General features: G+C 36.7%; 4 protein-coding genes across 4 annotated transcripts; 1 reads left to right on the forward strand and 3 right to left on the reverse strand.

Moving 5' to 3' along the window:
* Nucleotides 1-3,534: 3,534 nt before the first annotated feature.
* LOC104882683 (egg cell-secreted protein 1.3) lies at nucleotides 3,535-4,279 on the forward strand. Its single transcript, XM_010666841.3, has one exon. It carries the CDS (start codon nucleotides 3,575-3,577, stop codon nucleotides 4,163-4,165), a length of 591 nt encoding a protein of 196 aa, XP_010665143.2. The 5' UTR covers nucleotides 3,535-3,574; the 3' UTR covers nucleotides 4,166-4,279.
* A 1,528-nt stretch (nucleotides 4,280-5,807) lies between these two features.
* LOC100250281 (putative transcription factor) lies at nucleotides 5,808-6,897 on the reverse strand. The gene is made up of 2 exons (XM_002265554.5): nucleotides 6,295-6,897; nucleotides 5,808-6,194 (listed from the first exon to the last, which is right to left on the reverse strand). Exons 1-2 carry the CDS (start codon nucleotides 6,739-6,741, stop codon nucleotides 6,012-6,014), a joined length of 630 nt encoding a protein of 209 aa, XP_002265590.2. The 5' UTR covers nucleotides 6,742-6,897; the 3' UTR covers nucleotides 5,808-6,011.
* Nucleotides 6,898-9,506: 2,609 nt separating this feature from the next.
* Nucleotides 9,507-15,499, reverse strand: LOC100260520 (protein SET DOMAIN GROUP 41). Its single transcript, XM_010666839.3, has 5 exons — nucleotides 14,420-15,499; nucleotides 14,280-14,319; nucleotides 14,056-14,156; nucleotides 13,629-13,727; nucleotides 9,507-10,720 (listed from the first exon to the last, which is right to left on the reverse strand). The coding sequence occupies exons 1-5, from the start codon at nucleotides 15,152-15,154 to the stop codon at nucleotides 9,689-9,691; spliced, it is 2,007 nt and encodes a 668-aa protein (XP_010665141.1). The 5' UTR covers nucleotides 15,155-15,499; the 3' UTR covers nucleotides 9,507-9,688.
* Nucleotides 15,500-15,604: 105 nt separating this feature from the next.
* Nucleotides 15,605-19,025, reverse strand: LOC100245159 (uncharacterized). Its single transcript, XM_002266314.4, has 5 exons — nucleotides 18,584-19,025; nucleotides 17,071-17,159; nucleotides 16,567-16,744; nucleotides 16,005-16,078; nucleotides 15,605-15,886 (listed from the first exon to the last, which is right to left on the reverse strand). Exons 1-4 carry the CDS (start codon nucleotides 18,776-18,778, stop codon nucleotides 16,013-16,015), a joined length of 528 nt encoding a protein of 175 aa, XP_002266350.1. The 5' UTR covers nucleotides 18,779-19,025; the 3' UTR covers nucleotides 15,605-15,886; nucleotides 16,005-16,012.
* Between the last annotated feature and the right edge of the window lie 309 nt (nucleotides 19,026-19,334).

Consider the following 19,334-nt stretch of genomic DNA (forward strand, 5'->3'; position numbering starts at 1 on the left):
AGTAATAGAATATGGGGCTGTTTGGCTAATAGGATAGGAGTTCGGCTACGTGTATGGATCTGATTGGCTAATCCTGACAGAGAAAATTTTGCCTAGTGAGAGATGATCTCGGGAAAGCAAATATATTTGTTCGAGAAATATTAAATTTTTAATTCATTTGCAATAAATTCAATAGCATATGATATGAAATATTTACATTCCATAAACAAATTTTCCCTTATTTTGATTTAGATTTTTTTTTTAAGGTATGGTATCGGTATATTAATACTAGATTTTCTCATATAGAAATAGAATAATATGAATAACTATGATATCCCTCATAGTTTCAACGGGAAAGTTCTCAAAATTGTTTTTTAAAACTGTGATAATTTTGGATTAAAAGTAAATAATATCTATACGATTGGATGTGAGTTACGATATTATATTTTTATTTTTTGATACGTGGATTATACACACGTTTTAAAATAGCAAAGCCATATAGTCGGTGTATTATTTAATATTTGGATATTTTATAATTGTTAATAATTTTATAGTTTTCACATACGTGTTCCCAATTTTAAATATTAAAACTCGTTTTAGGAAAAAAAAATTTAATTTCTATATCACAAATAATAAAAATTAATTTAATTTACCATGTTTGAGTTTTTACATAAGCCCGTCTAATTCCATTAATTCATTTGTTTGAAATTTTATTAAATACATTTTATGTCATTATTTTCTTTAGTTAGTTTTATCGCTCAAGATACATGAGTTATTTTATAAAATTTTAACGGATGAGGATTAAATGTATTTAACAAAATCTTGAAAATAAATGAATGAAATTAATCATAAATAATAATGCCTCCCTTTTCCATACATTTTTTTAGAAAATCACTTAATTAAAAAAATACATCTATATTAATTATCAAATAATCTTTAATGTAAAAGTGAATTTAGGTGAGATTACTCAATATAAATGTTTATAGTATGATATACATATTTGAACTCAAATCCTATAAATTTTAAGTTTTTCGAAAAATTGATAATTCAATATGATATCAGAGTTTTGTATGATATGAGATTGTAAACTCAAGCCCCTTCTCCACAATTTGTATGTTCGCTTCCCAGTCTATTCCTCCTCTCCCCCCTACCTAATTTGCAATTCCGTGGTATAACTCAACTCAGAGATAATGGAGAAAATCTATCACTACTGTGGCTATTCATATTCATCAGTCCAATATAACTCCAAAAGAGGTCATTTTCAATGTCTATATAATACCATGTTGCATGTAGATATGAAGATGAATTGGTAACTGCTAGAATCCAATGTGTTGCAAATTGCACTTCAATTATTGTTTCTGGATTTGCTAATTGCAAAGCTGTCTTCATTTATTTGATGCTTATCATTATTTTTTAACCTATTGGTAAAATATAGGTGGCAAATTTGTTAGGACGGTGGAATTTGTACATTATGATTTGATTATTAATGTAAAATAAGATTTTTGGGTTGTCTTCTACTATGGTCAAAAATCTTGATTAGTTATTTTGCATATCAATTTTTTCAACTTAAGTCGTAAATGAAATTATGAATATGAAAACCATTTTTTTTTTTACAGCAAAAGAACTTTGACCTTCATTTTAACGAAGAAAAAAAAAACTAAGAGAAATGTTTTTCTATTGTCTTATGGAGAGAGATAAAAAAAATAAGAAAAAACATGGTTTTTTTTTTTTTTTTGGTCTTTAGAGAGATTTTTTCACAGAAAAAGAAAAAGAAAAACTTTTCTTTTAATAGTATCATGCTCTTTGAAAGTTTTAAACTTCAAAACACAGCTCCCTCGTTTTTTCATTTTCTTATTTATTGGGTTAAATCAGGTCAACCCATTTGGGTGCCTAATCCTAACTCCAACCGTTATCATAAATAAGTGTTTCAATTATTCATTTATCATTAATTTACTTTTCTAACGAATGATAAAACTTCTTTAAACTTTCAATAACCTGACTAAAATGGCATCGGACAACTTACATTTAATCTATATCATGGAACGGTTTCGTACAAAAATTACTTGGCATTAATGCTTAATCACATTGGAGGGCTAACCTATTTTGTTTGATACATTGGACACACTTCAATTATTTATACAGGCAAATAAAACAAAATTGTTCATAATTTTATTCCTACTTGCAAAAATGAGACAACCAAGTAGCCCTTAAAATACTAACAAGCATAATTTGTAGATTCTTAAGAATGTAGGAGGCATACTGAATATTGAATACATCTTTCATATTTTCAATCAATTGACTACCTTGTCTTATATCCATATCTCACATTCATAGGGTGGATTAGATTTAGTCCACTGAAAATGATGATCACAAAAGTTTATTAAAACAAATGTGAGATTGTGATGTGATTGATACAATTATTTTTATTAAAAAAAAGGGTCAATTGTATGATTCAAAACATCCATACATATATTTAATTAATTAATTATTATTATTTATAATTCATGACCTCGATTTTCCACTAAAGGAGTGGGTGGAATTCTTGACAACCACTAAAATATGTGGGCAAGTTGTACTTTTTATATTTATTTATTATTGTTATTCATTTTGTCAATCCTTGAATTGATTAAGTCTATGTTATGGGAAAGTGCCAATTTCTCTCTCCACGTGCATAGCATATGACTAATTTATTAAATTAGTGAAGCTTGAGATCAACCTGCAGCTGCATAAGGTAGGGAGATTACAACTTTTGGTTCGAGGAAATCAAGGAAACCTTTGAAGGATTGATAGAAAAGGGTTTGGTATTAATCATTTGTGTAGCTTCTATGCTTGATGCTACTACTCCTATTCAACCATTAATATATGGTTTTAATTTTTTGTACTTAAAATAGTATTAATTTGAGAATGAAAGCTACTTTATTGGTATAATTTGTAAGGATTTGCGATTAATTTAAACATAGCCGCTCGTAACCCACCATAGAACCCTTTTTTATTTTTTTTTCAAATTCTTTATTTGTGAAACTATTTCATTGAAAACAAGTTTTATAAAATTCAATATGGTTTTTGGGATTTCTCATCTGATCGCTCCCGTTAAGCCAAGTTTGAGTAGGTGATTATGTTATTAGAATTCTTAGGTTTAGGACCGACAAGAGATCCTCGTGAGTCAAGCTAAAAGCGGTAAGATGTTATTTAAATTGACTTTTGAGAATTAAAAATTATTTTTTAAATTTAATAAGAATTTTTATGTTTATTTTGTTATTTTTATTTAAAACACTTAGTAGAAACTTAATTTTAGGTTATAAAAAAAGCCCTTCTATATTTGATAAAATCTTTATAATACCAATACCAAAATTTCAAAATTATCTTTTACCTTGTGATGAAAGCCCAAAAAAAAAAAAGGAGTAATGCCATGTGAGGCATAAGAGGCCTTAGCCCACACCCCACCATTTACAAAGACAACAAAACCTTGGACCTGGGCCTCGGAGCACAGGCCCAATGGGAGAAGAATGGGTGGTCCTCTATGAATTTGTACGTTACAATACTTCATATATGGACTTGAATGATGTTCTTAATTGCTGGATTTTTTTAAAGATAAATGGGATGGGATAGTCTCAACATCATCAACTTCAAATCAATATTTGTTGATTCATTTTCCTTTTTCAGCCTCTTGAATCCCCATGCACGTAACGGATGTTGCTCTCACGATTTCTCACTATATATACAAACCACAGCATACATGCTTCCGCACTCGATCGACATGGCTCTGATGCTGAAGCTCTTTCTTTTCACTCTTCTCTCTGCATGGAGCCTGGGATCCATGGCTTCCGCACGGTACCTGGACAAGAGCTTCAGCCTTGCTGCTCGATTACATGCGGACGACGACTCATCATCCAAGTGCTGGGAGTCTTTGCTTGAGCTTCAGGCATGCACTGGAGAGGTTGTCCTGTTCTTCCTCAATGGTGAGACTCACCTTGGGGCCGGCTGTTGCCAAGCCATTCAGACCATTGAGCACCAATGCTGGCCTGCCATGCTTACTTCCATTGGTTTCACTGCCGAGGAGGGCGACATCCTCCAAGGTTACTGTGATGCAACCACATCCTCTTCGGCTCCCCCACCACCACCACCACCACCATCCATGGAGCCTAATGACGTGGTTACCTTGGGTGGCTTTTTCCTCGATCCTTAGTAGAACGCGTTCTTACTAGCAGTTATGTCTTTTACATATATCTGATCCGCTAGTCTAAATATATACAGAAAAGGGTGTTTGGAATTAATGAATGATTTCCTATATATTGCCCCATATTTGTTGCAATTAAATTCCATTTCTTGCTTGAAAAAAAGGTATAATAATTTCCCATCATTGATAGCACTAGTAGTTGTCTTTTATGGGCTGGACGAGACACACAGATCGACCCACAATTCTGCTTACCCAGCCCATGCTCAGTGGTTTGGACTAACATAATTGGAGGCCCAAAAGGGATATCAATAATAAGATAATGTTTGGAAGATGAGTCTATTTTTGTATCTAGATAAGACCAACTCATCCCCCTCTAATTAATGGAGAGGTAACGGCGTGAAGGGCAAGATTCTCAAGGACTCAAAAGCCTTTTTGCTTTGATTTTCCATCAAGGCATCAGTGCCATACACATAAGTCCATAAGGTAATGAATAAGGAGCGTCAAATCAGGGTGGGATGCGAATATGCGGATTGAAAGCCAAGTATTGATTTTAGTGGTATGAGGTGGGTCGTGTATGGATGGTGACATCTAACTATAAGTCTCTCAAAAGACTTCAAACTTCCCCCCATCTCCGCCTTCTTTCATGCTCTTTCCACTCTTCTTTTAACGTAGTAATTTTTTTTCCCTTTGGGTAATTAGGATCTAAGCATGGAAGAAGAGAATATTCGGATGAGTGTTTCAAGAGTTCTTGGCTTTCTACACATTGTTACTTCATTTTCAAGCTGAGGAATCAATTGGTCATTTGTTATGTGCTTGTTTGTGATCATTGGGAAGCAGATTTAGGGTTTTGAAAGGTCAAATGCTAATCAACAGAAGAAGAAATTTACACCCCATGCCAACATAAAGAGATAATTGTGGTTAGGATAGATTTCATATAATTAACTTCAACTAACTTCTCATGACCTGCCATTCCTAGTCATCATTCAGTTAGTTATTTCCTTGCTATGCCCATGATCGATGCATCGACCGTTTGCCACTTGTTTTCATCCAAAAACCTGTCATTTTCTCTCCGATCTCGATCCACTAGAATGGATCAAACTGGATTCTTTCTTCCTCTGGAATAATGTAAAGCTAGACTAAAATTTTATACATTCCTCTATTGGTTGATGGTTTATTAATGGTGAGATATCTTGTACAAATTGAATCATCAAGGTCATTGGAGTGGTGTCCTTGTTGACTAATTAATGGGTCCATGTTTCATGATCATAAGGCCATCTTGCATGATTCAAATATACCCTATTGAAATGGTATACATACACATGCACATTGTTCAAAAACGCCCTAGAAAAAGGAAAGGAGGATAAAAAGAAATACAAGTCGTCCACTAGTGCCATATGTGGAAAAGTAGTGAGCATACAGATCTCAACTCCCCTAGAGAAAATTGTCCTCGTATGGAACCTCAACAATGAATTCTAGAGAAAGCTGTCAAGTGATCACAGTCCAGATGAATCTTGATTTAGAAGTTAGAAAAATGAAGGGTTGTTAGGTTAGGGTAGTTAGTCAATGGCACAAAGATGTTATCTTAAAAGTTGTGGAGGAGAGGAGAGGAGAGGAGAGAGTCAGAAAAAAGAATGAACCTATCAGAAGAAAGTAAGAAACATCAAACTATAATCTTATTAACATGGAACGATAATCATGATAAAGCCACACAACAAGGGTTTCACAAGGACACACAGAGAGACCCAGGAAACAAGACACAAACTCATCCAACATAGCTCAGACATAGAAATTATTTAGCATAGTTGCTCACTGGCAATTGTAAATCTAATTACACAACAAGCACACATGCATGCGTCTAGAAAAGATGGTGATGCTTCTTTCCATGAGCCTCTTCATCTTCTTCCTTGGCTTCTTTCTTCTCGTGATGCTCGTGGAACGCGAACCCGCCAGCTCCCACTGCAGCAGCCGCGGCAATCTCTTCTTCTATCTTGTGCTTGTGGGCATGCTCAGGGTCTTTCTCCGACTTGTGCTTCTCATGCTATAATTCAAGCATCATCAAGACGATAAGAAATAGTTCCTTTGTATAAAATTAATTAAAACAAAAATATTTTCAAACTTCATGACACACGGGGCATTACCAAGGCGTAAGCGCCAGCAGCAGCGACGCCGAGCTCGCCGAGGTGCTCGAGATGCTTGTGGTGCTTCTCCTCCTTCCTGTAGTCAGGGCCTGGGTCATCTGCTAACACTTCGGTGGTTTCGGCAGCGTAGCCGCTGACACCATCGGTAGCATAGCTGGTGTCGGAGTAGGTGGTGTCGGAGTAGGGAACGGCGTCGTCAACAGGCTTGTCCTTGTGGTGGAAGAGGTGGTGGTGATGCTTCTCCTCCGACATGGTGGTGGTGATCAAATTAGCTGCAGAAACGAGAGAGGAAGATGGTTTGTGAACTGTGAAGGTGTGATGTGGGAGAGTGCAGTGGTGGGTGGTGGGGTATTTATAAATGCTGGTTGCGAAGGTGTCCAAAGATCGTGGGAGAGATGAATGGGTATTGGGAATGGCCCGAATGGGTGGGGCCTCACCATTCACCATTCTTATCTACATTTTTCAAATCTCGATGGCTCCTACTCTGTCGATACTTTGTTTTTGTGTCGGCAATTTCATTGGATCTTTAACCACGACATTTTTTAACCACATTTTTAGATTTCCGTGATATTATCATAATTGTTTTTGTTAGTCATTCGTTGGATTTATTTCAAAAGTAGGAAAATGTTTGAAAAATATACATCATCATTTGCGTCTTTGATCCACTCTCAATAGGAAATAAATAAATAAGAAAAGAAAACCACAAAGTCTCAGGTAGCAAAGAGTCCATATCAAAGTATCAAACCTTTTTATCGATGAATATTTTTAGGAAGAACAATCTATTATTTGTAAAATAATTTTTATATATTGAGTGATAACCCTTCAATTCGATATCGTTAGATCATTAAGGTCGGCTTTTGTCCCTATTCGACGGGTGGATCTTGTAGTCAAACTCCCTTTTACCTTTGCACTCAAGGTCCATCTTTGTTTTGCTTGAGAAAACCTTTGTTAATTTCCATTACCTTTTGAGAGACTTACGCTCTATAAAAATTATTTATCTATTCCTTGACGAGGAAATTCAAATTCTTTTACTTAAATTTATTTTATAAAACATTAAAAAAGGTTAAATATAATAAAATTATTAAAAATTTGAATTTAAGAAATCATTTATTTTTTAAATTTTGACATGAACATATATGGGTAAAAAACAAAAAGAGACAAAAACAAAATATGTTTTTTTGTGCAGTAATCAATTAAAAAATCACTTTCAATTTAATAAAAGATGTAATTTTTAATATTAAAGCTTAGAGAAAAAAGAATTGACTTGATTGGAATGAATTACAAAAATCACACCCCAATGAAGAGGAACCCCATACAGCACCTCCTTTCCTTTTCATAAAGCAAAGACCTTTCATCAGTAGGCATGTGAAGGAGGGAAATGAACTTGGCAGATTCCACCTTAAAGTGCTAAAACATGGCACTTGCCCCTCTTTCTAATCAAACTTAACCCCACCTACATTATCTACATTATTTATTGTACATTATCTTTCTCCAACTAATACTAGTATTTCACATCTCACAATTTTTTTATTCTATTGGATGTGAGTCTATTATTGCAGTTAGGTCAGCTAATCAGGATCCCATGGATAAGGTGCCACATATTAATATTTTAGCCTTTTAGGTGTTGCTATTCATCCTCCTTTATGACTTGGGCTCCATTTCTTTGCTTGAACCTCACTTTTAGGGTAATTTCTTTTCTTGGACTATTAGTTTATTTGTTGCACATAAAAAGGCCACTTTAATGGCCGTCAAACTTTGATAAAATATGTCTTATTTTGTACTTTAAGGTGGTGTTTATTTTTTAATTGAATAAAAAAAAAATAAAAATATTTGATTTTTTCTATTTAATTAAAAGTAATTTGTTGAGATCGTTCAATGTAACTAAAATGAACTTGTTATCAATAAATTTACTTTAGTTATGTTAGACAATATTAATAGGTTACTTTTAATTGAATAGAAATAAAAGTCATTTTAATTATATTGGACAATATTAACAAGTTATTTTTAGTTGAATAGAAAAAACTAAATATTTTAATTTTTTTTATTCAGTCAAAAAACAAACATCACCTATAAAAATTGATAACTTTTATATATTTGTACTATGGTAGATGGGCTTGGCCCACTTGGGCGTAGGGTAGATATTTGAATTTTGAACAGAAAAAAAAAAAAGGGAAAAAAGGAAAAAAGGAAAGGGGAAAGAGAAGGAGAAGATAAATCAATAAATCATAAAAGCAGGAAGGAGAGGTGGAAAATGGTCCTCTGGTCTGGACCAGGAGAAAGTGGCCGGTGATGGGGCCCATTGGGTCTGTGTCGGCAAGGCCCCATTTATTTCGGCATCAATATACCTGCCTGATTGGTTCCATGCCTGCCATATGTTTACGCTTTTGTCAATTATTATAAAAAACAACTTCTTTGTCAATAAACTCTTTAATTTTTACTTCTCTATCGTCTTTAATGGGTGTGAAAAAAGTCATACATGCCTATTGTATTCTTCTCCTTTTTAGTAGGTAAAAACCTACAGGCTATCCCTAAACTGAATTTTATAATATTTCAGAAAATATGAAATTTATTTTTAATTAATAAAAATTTGGATTAAATATCAATCATAATTTCATAACTGATATGGCCGGTGATAAAGAACGAGTGAGTCACGCTAGGGCCACGGATGTATCACATTCATGGTGTGCCTGGGCTTAGTGGTTGATGTGAAATAGATATAGGTGTAGCGCATAGTGTAAACGGGCCCAGGGAAATTCAAAATCGCGTTGCCACGTTCCATAGAAAGGACAAGAAATTAGAAGCTGGGAGTGGTCCACGTCTTCCAGGTAACCCCCACGCTGCTAACGATTATTCAATGCCTTCCTACTCCAAATCAAACCTAATGTTCAACATCGACATGTCTCATATGACACATCCTTATAGATGAAGTTGGTGAACTGTGGAGAAGAGAGAGTAAGGGCGTGTGAGCGGAGATAATTCACAATTGATTGGCAGGTTTCGGATATTTTCTTCGGCTTTGTCCTGGGTTTTTGGAAAGGTTTGATTGGCCCGACCCAATCCTACAACCCATACTAAACCACACAATCGAATCCTACGAGAGACCAAACCCAACCTTAAATCAAGTTCCTCATTATGGGCTTCATAGCCCAACTTAGCACTCCAGCCCATCCTAACATTGGGAAAAATAAATTAATGAAAATTAAGACTAGATATGAATAATTTCTTTTATTATCTTAAACTGCTGAAAGGGATTAGTTATCCTACACAGCTTGAACAGAAAAAGAGCCCTCTAAAACTCACCTACTTGAGATTTAAGGCATAAAAAAGTCCTTACCTTAATAATTGTAAGAGATCGTTGGATCAAATGATTCAAATCTGGGACTTGCTCACACAATCAATCCATTTCATGAGACGAATTACCAGTGAGGCTCTCTTCACCATCTACAAGATTTCGGATGTAGCGAGTCAAGTAAGAACTTGGACCATAGCAAATGCTTGATAAAAACCCTCCATACAGTAAGCAATGGATGCCAAGCTTAAACAGATTTTTCCTCTCTTGGTTGGTGTCTCTCTGTGCTTCATACCCACCAGTACTTTCTTCATCCCAACTCGAAGAATCCATGGCAGTGCAGCCTGAATGAGCCTGAAAACCCCAGATCTTGGAAGTTTCCATCTTTTGCAGCCAGTTGGAATCAATGGGATCTTTAAATTTTTTACAAAGATGGTGTCCCTGGATCAGAAAACTCCAAACTTTTGGTGTAATACTTGAGACACAGTTAAGGAACTGCTTAGATATGTTCTCCAATCCTCCATTATGAGCTTGACTCCCAAAAAAATTGGCCTCGAATTCATCTGCTAGTGAGCACTCATTGCATTTATGACTCTGAAGAGACGAAAGATTTAGAACAGGCAACCTCCCTTTCACAAAGGAATTCAATAGTGAGCTTCTAGCAAGACTTAAAAGGGACTCCCCAGCATTCATCCAGAAGTTTGCAATTGATGCGATCAAAGAAGAGTCAGAGAGGAAAATACGGTGGGTTGCACCTGCAAGCAACAAGGAGTATGCTGCACTGGTCTTGATCAAGCTCAAGGCTTCCAGCTCATCTCCGTCCATTTCAGAATGCAGATCCAGTAATTGACTAGCACGGACTCTGTATGCAGAAGCCAGTGTTGTGTAGGCGGCCAAAGAGAGATGGTGCAGGGGGTGCAACTTGAAATTTGCTTGTGATTTTCCCTCAATTGGTTCTAACTGCTCATCTGGAAGACCTTGAGCAATAACATTCTCAAGCTTCTCACAGCAAGCTTCAGGGTTGCCAACTGACAAATAGTCAGCTATAGCATCATCTACATAATCAGTCAACTTTCTGATTTCCTCCTCTCTACACATGTTATCATCTATGTAATTGAGACTATGAGCCAAAGTTTCCTATAGGGAAGAACAGAGAAATGTCAATCCTTGTTTTATGACAGTACTAGAATTCAGGCACTTCAATTGCAGATTAAAAAATGCTTGTGAAGTTCAGACTTCAGAGTTGATACAGAAATATTGTGAGTACTTCACCGTACAAAGTGGCCCCCGAAAAATAACCAGAGTGGACAAGGGAAAGGATAAAACAGGATGAGAAAAGCTACTATGAATTACTCAATAGCTTTTCCTAGTTCCAATTGATATGGAGAAAAAGACTCCAACTGTCTGTCAGCCTTTTGAGAAGGAAAAAGCAGATGTAACTAAGGGAGACAACTTGAAGAAACAAAAGATATGAAAGGCAAAGAAGAAAATAAATAGCACACATACAGATTCTGGATGCAGCTCTAATTGCAAATGACGCAGCTGACTCAAGGGAGAGAAGCTCTAGGGCTGGTTTAGTTTGCAAGTTGGACATATGTACTTTGGTGTGCCCCTTTTGGCATTTTAATACAATTTGCACTTACCTATCAAAAAAAAAAAAAAGTTTGCAATTTGGACATAGAAAAGGCTTATGACCATGTTGATTGGAATTTTCTCCTCCCAGTAACGAAAAAGATGGAGTTTGGTCTAAAATCGAGAAAGTGGATTCATTTTTCCATTGTAAGGATGTCAATCTTAGTCAATGTTTCTCCTTCAGATTTCTTTCAGACATCTAGAGGATTGTGGCAGGGTGATCCTCTCTCACCCTATCTCTTCATGATTGTCATGGAAGCTCTACATTGTATACTCTCAAGGGCTGACTAGGGAGTGTTCATTCATGGCTTCAAGGTCAGGGGCAGAAGGGGTGAAGGTTTCCAAGTATTCCATCTCCTGTTTAAGGATGATAGAAAAATTTGGATCAACTAAGATACTGGAGGTGGATTGTAATAGGCTTCAAGGTTGTGTTAGGTCTGAAAATAAACCTGTAAAAAAGTAACTCATTCTAATGGGGAAAGTGGAGGATGTGGTGAGATCATCATCTTTGCTTGGGTGTAAGATTGGAAGGCTTCCCACTTCTTATCATGGTTTGCCCTTTGGAGTGCTTCATAAGTATTGCGTTGTATGGGATGCTGTCAAGGAAATGTTTGGTAAAAGATTGGCTTCTTGGAAGGTGTGGTATTTGTCAAAAAGAGGAAGATTAGTTCTTTCAAAGAGCACTTTCTCAAGCTTATCAATCTATTTTATGGCCTTTTTTTCTATTTCCAGGAAAGTGAGGATCAAATCATAAAGGATTCAGAGAGACTTTTTGTAAGGAAATCTTTGGTAAACCAATAAGATGCATTGAGCGAGTTGTTCTAAGGTTTGCAAGGATAAGAAGTTTGGAGGTTTGGGCATTAGAAGATTGGAGGTTCTTAGTTGAGGTGTTACTTGGCAAATGGTTATGAAGGTTTGCCCTTGAGTGGGGGTGCTTGTAAAGGAAGAACATCCAAAGAAAGTGCAGGGAACTGGTCAAGGGGTGGAACATTTGTGAGGTGAGGGAGACTTCTGGTATAAGCCTATGGAAAGACTTAAGAAAAGGTTGGGAGGAATTCAACCACAGGATAGCTATCCAAATTAAAAATGGTAGCCAGACAAAATTTTAGAGGGATGGGTGGGTGGGTGGGGGGGAACTGTTTGAAAGAAGCATTTCCTCTATTGTTTAGTCTAGCTTCTCAAAAGAATGCCATTGTTGCAAACATGTGGGATGGGAGAGGTAGTGGAGGCCAGTGGGTGCATTTCAAAAGGCCATTCCAAGATTGGGAAATGGAGGGGGTGTCCTAATTTTTAGAACTTATTTATTCATACAGCAAAAGTGCAAGAAGAAGGGAAAGATATCTTAGTTTGGAAGGAGGATAGGAAGAGAATCTTCAGTACTAAGTTGTACTACAGTTCATTGTGTGCCGAATTTAGAGTGGACTTCCCAACCAAAGAAATTTGGGGGCTCCCAAGCTCTTACGAGATCATGTTTTCTCACTTGGGAAACAGTATGGGAGAAGATCTCAACCATAGATTTGTTAATGAAGAGGGATGGACAATGTTAATAGATATAGTCTTTGCAAAGAGAGTGATGAGTCTGCTGATCAAATTTTCATTCACTGTGCAATGACAAAGGTATTATAGATGTTTGTTTTATCAATTTTTAGTTAGAAATAAGTTTCTAGCTACAGTGAGGAATATGCTTCTCAAGTGGAAGTTTTTAAGGTATTGGACAAGAAGAGTCACCATCTTTGACAAATGACACCCCTCTGCTTATTCTGGTGTATATGGAAAGAGGGAAACCATAAAATCTTTAATGGGGAAGAGCTTGCATATTAGAGATTAAAAGAGAGCTTTATTAAATCCCTCTTTGATTGGTCCAAAGTTCTGTTAGAAATGGGCAATTCTGAATGATGGCTTTCGTAAATGGTCTTAGTTGTGGATAGTTTGGTTTTGAGTTGAGGTTGTTTTTTTATTCGTTGTTTTGTTTTTTTTGTGTTTACTCCCAGTATATGTAAGGTATGCCCCCTTTCATTGGCATGCTCTTTTAATATATTATCCTTTTGCTTATCAAAAGAAAAAAAGAAAAAAGAAAAAAGAAAAATAAAGAGAACACATAAATCAGGGGAAGGATGAAGGAATTAAACCAATAGGAATGAGAAACAGTTGGGTATATTTTTTCGACAGATACTTCATGCAGCAGGGGCAAGATGGGGGAAAACCTTACCACTCCTGGTGCCATAAATGTGGCATATATGCATCGTGTTCTAACTCCACACCTAGTACTATAATTTTCACAGAAGACGATCACCCTTCCCCACCCAGCAAATCTAAAATCAAGTTGCAAAATGAATCTTCTAGACTGCTTTCGGATTTCTCCTAAACATCAAAATAAACAAATGATAGGCATACTGTTCCATAGAAGTCTTACTTGCAAAACAAGATCCACATAAGTAGGGGGCGATGCATTACAACGGTTACAGCAACAGGAAAACCAATACTTCACCCATAACTCTGCATGTCTAATTTCCTGGAAAATCAAATCAGTGCAAATAAAAGCGTATAACGTGAACTCAAAAAACTAAAAAAAAAACAGAGTATAGAAGGATGAGTTGGAACACATTTTAGCACAATGCCACTGAGTTCACTTACACTATGGTGATTATGCAAGTAATATAAAATCATGCAACTTCTCATTAGGTCGACTCCTTGTCATTTTTCGCAATCACTTCAAACATAAGGCACAATGCAATAATCTAAAAGCTTAAAAGTAATAGCAGATATGCCAAATTTACAAGCACATTTTGCACATTCAATCTCTTAACAGTGGAACTGTAGATACTGAAAATGAAGATTACCTTAGGCTGCAACAGGTCTATGTATGCAACCCACACCTCCTCACCCTTTTTAATTGCCTTGATGCTCCGAACGATGATTCTTGGCCCGTGTATGTTGCATCCTTTACTAGAGAAAATCAATTACAAGTAGATAATCAAAATATCCAATAAATTCACAACTGATTTTTTTGAGAAACCAAATTGAAAAAAACATAAAATAATTAAAATAAAAAAGATTCAATCACCTTCTATTGATTCACTTTTGCTACGAACAGCATTCTGTATCTGAAAAACATTTCGGTTTCATAATTTTCAAATCCTTTGAATATGGTTAAAATTAAAGAAACAATTCAGAATTTAGGAATAGTGATCTATTTTTCTTTACTTCAATTTCATCATTGCCTCCAGGGATAATCTGGAGCCTCGACTCGCCAGAAAACTGGGGCGTCTCAGGTGAACGGAGCAAGAAACGGTAACAAGCATTGGGAGAACAGCTGTGATTGATCCAAGAGAAGCACCAATCGTAGACGGCTATCCCTAGGGCGGACCCTCCATTAACCTGCACTTCAACTGCATTGGTGAGGACCAGGCAGAGCAGGGCCTCCTCCAGTTTGGAGTCCCCGGAGAATTCCGTACCATCTCGCATACATCGGGCAACGGCCATGGCCTTGCCGCCGTCTCGGATTCTCGTCAGAGTCTCATCACTTTCCGAGTTGTGGGAGGGTGAGATGAGGTGGTGGAGGTTGGTGAGTAGGCCGCAGATTCGATGGAGCGGTTGGGTATGGAGGGGAGGGAGGTGGAGGATGTGGAGGAGGCGGAGGGCAGCACGGAGGTCGGAGGAGTGAGCGGTGGAGGGGTGGGAATGGCGGAGGAGGAGGAAGAGGTGGTGCTCGGCGCTGGAGAAGTGGAGGGGGGAGTCGGAGGCGGAGCATGGTGGAGAGCAGTAGCAGAGAAAGGAGGAACTAGGGTTGGTATTGACGAGAACAGTGGGCGGTAGAGGTGAGAAACAGGCGGAGCAGTGAGAGCGAAGGTGAGAGTCGTGGAGAGAGGAGGCTAGGGGTGGGAGTGGATGGGTCAGGTCTAACCCCATTTCTGTGTCCTCTCTCATTCTCATCTCCATTCTTTACCATACGGATTGCAGGCATTCTCAATTCTAGTTCTTAATACTGCTGCTCCCTTCTCCCCCTTCCTAAACCATCCATTTAGGAAAGCAGAAATATAACCACAGTTTATTTACTTATTTATGATGTTTCTAATACACAACACCTGCAAAAATTAATGACAAAATCTGTCCCAATGGAAGGTAGACAAGAGCACAGACATCTGAGCACATATTTACCAGCCTTATCATATCAACAAACAATAGTTGAAATGCCATTCTTCCTGAGAGTTTGGCCCCTTGATCAAGACTGCCATGAAGCAAACCCATAATTCATTAGAGGAGGATACCATGTTTACTCTCATTGGCAGTGGGCGGACCTGGGAATGAGTCAAGTGACAGAACTCTGAAAACTTGCCTTGAGGAAATCCCTCAACAAATCCAAACATTACTGGGTTGCCTTCATAATAATTATAAAGAAAACAAATTCTTCCCATTGAATTTCCAGGACAAGTGCAACAGCTGTGCCAATTTCCAACAGCTTAAACAATTGAGTAATCAAAATTGTTTGTCTCTACATCAACTGATGGAGTCCACCGGACCATGATCAAATTTCATCATATTTTACAGATAAAATACCAGTTATTTAGAAAAGCATGGATTGTGATCTTCCTGTGCAGTTTTCCTTCATCACATCCCGTATGCGACTTCAGTTGCTTCATTACATCAGTTTCTGATTTCTAACTTGAACAACTGTATTAACACCCAAAAGGAAAAAAAGGAACTAAGGGACTATTTAACAGTTAAGACTAGAAGGGTTTTAGAATTGAACTGGAAAGGGTTCAAATAGAGGAAGAAGGAAGAAACTCACCAAAAGAACTATTGTTTCACTTTTAGTGTGGTCTCAATGCGCTGGATGAGCTGATCTGCAGTCAAAGCACCTTCCTGGAATTCATCAGACAGGAATAGTAACAAAGAAATTAGAACATAAAAAATAAATAAACTAGTGGCAATATAACAACCAAAAGAAAAATACAATCAAAAGTACAGTGAAAACCAAGATAAACAATTGACTAAGGTGCCACTGTACAACCAGAGGCCCAACCATGCATTGTATAAATGCGGAAGAAAATTCTGTAGACATCATCTCCTATGCCAAGGAGAAAACCTTCATTGGCTAATCCCATGAAAAAGTATAATTCAATAGAGTCAAAGTGTGTGAAAACCAAGCCAGTGCTACAAGCAGGAAGCCTAAGAACTGAGTCATTGCCAGTGTAAGCTTTGCCTGTAAGTAAAGAAGGCAGTTAACAATCATGTTACAGGGGCTGCCCATTCACAGGCACGTGCAAGATGAAAATCATGTGGGCAATTCATGACAATTTCCCAAAAAGGTTTTTTTGTACAAGTGCATACTAGATACGAATTCCACTTACAAAGCGATCATATGGCTTCCCATCTTTAAATATGATGAAAGTAGGCAATGCCTCTATTCTGTACTTATCAGCAATGCTCGGGTATTTCTCAGTATCAATTTTCACCACCTGGATCTTGTCTTTCAGAGAAGCACCGACTTCGTTGAGGATAGGAACCATGAACTGACAAGGGCCACACCTGGAAACCAGTACTTCGTTACTTCTAGTTTTATTTAGTTCCCTCAATATCTCATAGAAATAGAGACTCCTTAGAACAGCACACCCTCAAGGAAACACTTTAATGAGGGACTGCCCTACTGAGTAGCATGTCTTATTGATGGAATATAATTTGGCTTAAAAACTCACATTTTGCTGCCAAGACAGCTAATTCAGGTTATCATCTAGCTTACAACAAAATAACAAACCATCTCATATCATTTTCCTTCTATTTAAAGAGCAAAGAAACGGTGGCAAGTATGGGATTTATTTTATTTCATTTTTTTTTTTTAAAAAAAAAAAACTCACCAAGTTGCATAGAAGTCTACCAGAACAGGTTTTTCAGAATTTGCTAGCAATTCATCCAAGGAAGAAAATGTTTGCTTCTTTGCTTCAACCTAAAGAAATCACAACAATGTGGAAGTTACCCATTAATTTATAGACACATTCAGAATTTGGTAGTCCAACCATGCTTATCTAAATATGCCAATATAACAGAGTCAATTAGGAAAATGTCCCAAACTCCTAAGATATAATATTAACATAAAATGTTTGTTCAGAATGCAGAGAAACAAAAACCAAGATACCTGTAATCTGACATTACAAAAAAATGAGTCAATTTACTCTGAGTCAATTTAAATTGGAATTTATGAACATTCCAATATACTTTACTCTGGGTAACAGGCAGTTAGTAAGCATGTCAAATCAAATATTTAAGCACCAGTTAGATATCTAGATTACAACTTTTCATGACTCTTTAACTTTGAAATCATAGCTTCCAACTTGGAAGGTTAACAGGCAAAGCAGTGCACAATTATATGGTCACTATGACACCTTGTTTCTAGATTAACTACTAGTCTATCAGATGACAATTGAGTGCTCGTATGCAGCGAACAATGGTATAGAGCTAAATAGCAGATGAAGTACATTAGCTGGTTTACATTGTCAAATTGGAAACTATGGGTATGTTTGGAATTTGCTTTCAAAAACAGTTTTATGTTTTTAAGAACAAAAATAAAATAAAATAAAGGAAAACATGTTTGACAATCAGGAAACAAGATGTTTTATGAGAATATATTTTAATTGTTTTCAGTCGTTTTCACTTAATTTTAAATATGTTTTAAAGGATAATCCTACAAATATGGAGAATGATTGAAAATAAAGCACTACAACAAAAGTTATTTTAAAAAACATAGAAATTAGGTTGACAACATTTCAAGTTCCAATGAAATGTTTTCAAACAGACTTCCATTCTAGAAAACATTAAAAAACAATTTTCAAAAACCATTTTTCAAAACTGTTTTTGAAAACACTTCCAAATAGAGTCTATATAACTCTATTATTTCCTTTTATTTTTCTCTATTAAGAAAACCATGTGTTGTCTGTCTCTCATTTACATGACCTAACATTTCTCCTCAACTCAAGCGTTCACACCCTCAATTAAGCAACCCAAACGCACTTAATCCCAAAGGTTGTGTTTGTGTTTGGCCCTCGCAACCAACAAATGCAACGACATGAAAATGCTGAAATTAACTTCATTCTCACTAACCAATCTTAATTTTTCCAGGAATGACTATCCTCTAAACAAACATATGCGCAATCAACAAGAAAAACGCACGAGAAAATAAAAGGCGAATCCTTGCATCTAGCACAAAATGTCTCCACCAACTGATCCAACACACCACAACACATTCCCAAAGCAGAATATACAAACACCGTTCACAAGAATTCGGAAAATTCCAATAAAAAAAATCCACAACATTCTGAATTTTAATAATAATAATAATAATCATAAAAAAGGCACCGAAGCAAAACAAATTACCACAGGAAGGGTTCGAGGCCTAGACGGGGATGAAATTCCGTTGTTGCCGATTCGAATAGGGCGGAGCTGCCTAGGAAACTGCAAGGGGGACGATGAGAAGAGCTTGGAAGAAGGGGAGGAAGAAGAAAAGGCTAAAGGAGTGGGGCGTTGAGAATTCAACGCACGAACTGTAGAGAAAGTGAGCGAGGTGGCCATTGGAGAGAAACCCTAGAACCAGATGTTTTGGATAAAAATGGAACTGGACCAGAAAAATCTGCTGGGAAGGGAGGAGAAAAAGAAGTGCGGAGACGAAGAGAACAAGAAGAGAGATGTTAAGGTGCGGAGGTATAGTAGAATAATAAATAGGAGGACCAGATCCGCGGGTGTGGGAGTTTCACAGCTATGATCCGACGGCCAGCATACATTATCACACTTGGAGATCCCAGCAGCCAGATGCGTGTACTCTCCATTTTTTTATTTTATTTTCACGTGAACCCCAAGGGAAAATGACTACTCCAATAATTTACATTTTCTTTTACCAAAAAGATTAAAAATCGGATTCAGTATCCAGAAAGGATAAAAGATTTTAAATAATTCAATATAAAACATAATGAGAAAATCTTTATAGAATCAATCCAACCACGTTCTAGTAAGAAACACCAGTGGGGGCAAGAAGTGGAACTACCGGTAAGCCAACAAGATCCTCTTCAAATTCATGCTACATTTTATTAGACCAATGTCTAAGGCCAAAAATGAAGACTACATGTGAGGA

Source organism: Vitis vinifera, chromosome 18 (genome assembly GCF_030704535.1).
Source record: "Vitis vinifera cultivar Pinot Noir 40024 chromosome 18, ASM3070453v1".
Classification (NCBI taxonomy): domain Eukaryota; kingdom Viridiplantae; phylum Streptophyta; class Magnoliopsida; order Vitales; family Vitaceae; genus Vitis; species Vitis vinifera.

What these genes read in the sequence shown, in the direction of transcription:
- LOC100245159 (XM_002266314.4), bottom strand. Translation starts at nt 18,778, where the DNA reads ATGGCCACCTCGCTCACTTTCTCTACAGTTCGTGCGTTGAATTCTCAA. An exon ending in GTAGACTTCTATGCAACTTG is followed by an intron (nt 16,745 to 17,070) that starts GTGAGTTTTTTT and finishes ACTGGTTTCCAG; the next exon opens with GTGTGGCCCTTGTCAGTTCA. An exon ending in GGAAGCCATATGATCGCTTT is followed by an intron (nt 16,079 to 16,566) that starts GTAAGTGGAATT and finishes GATGAATTCCAG; the next exon opens with GAAGGTGCTTTGACTGCAGA.
- LOC100260520 (XM_010666839.3), bottom strand. Translation starts at nt 15,154, where the DNA reads ATGGAGATGAGAATGAGAGAGGACACAGAAATGGGGTTAGACCTGACC. An exon ending in GAGGCAATGATGAAATTGAA is followed by an intron (nt 14,320 to 14,419) that starts GTAAAGAAAAAT and finishes AATGTTTTTCAG; the next exon opens with ATACAGAATGCTGTTCGTAG. An exon ending in CAAAAGTGAATCAATAGAAG is followed by an intron (nt 14,157 to 14,279) that starts GTGATTGAATCT and finishes TCTCTAGTAAAG; the next exon opens with GATGCAACATACACGGGCCA.
- LOC100250281 (XM_002265554.5), bottom strand. Translation starts at nt 6,741, where the DNA reads ATGGTGAATGGTGAGGCCCCACCCATTCGGGCCATTCCCAATACCCAT. An exon ending in CTGCTGGCGCTTACGCCTTG is followed by an intron (nt 6,195 to 6,294) that starts GTAATGCCCCGT and finishes CTTGAATTATAG; the next exon opens with CATGAGAAGCACAAGTCGGA.
- LOC104882683 (XM_010666841.3), top strand. Translation starts at nt 3,575, where the DNA reads ATGGGATGGGATAGTCTCAACATCATCAACTTCAAATCAATATTTGTT.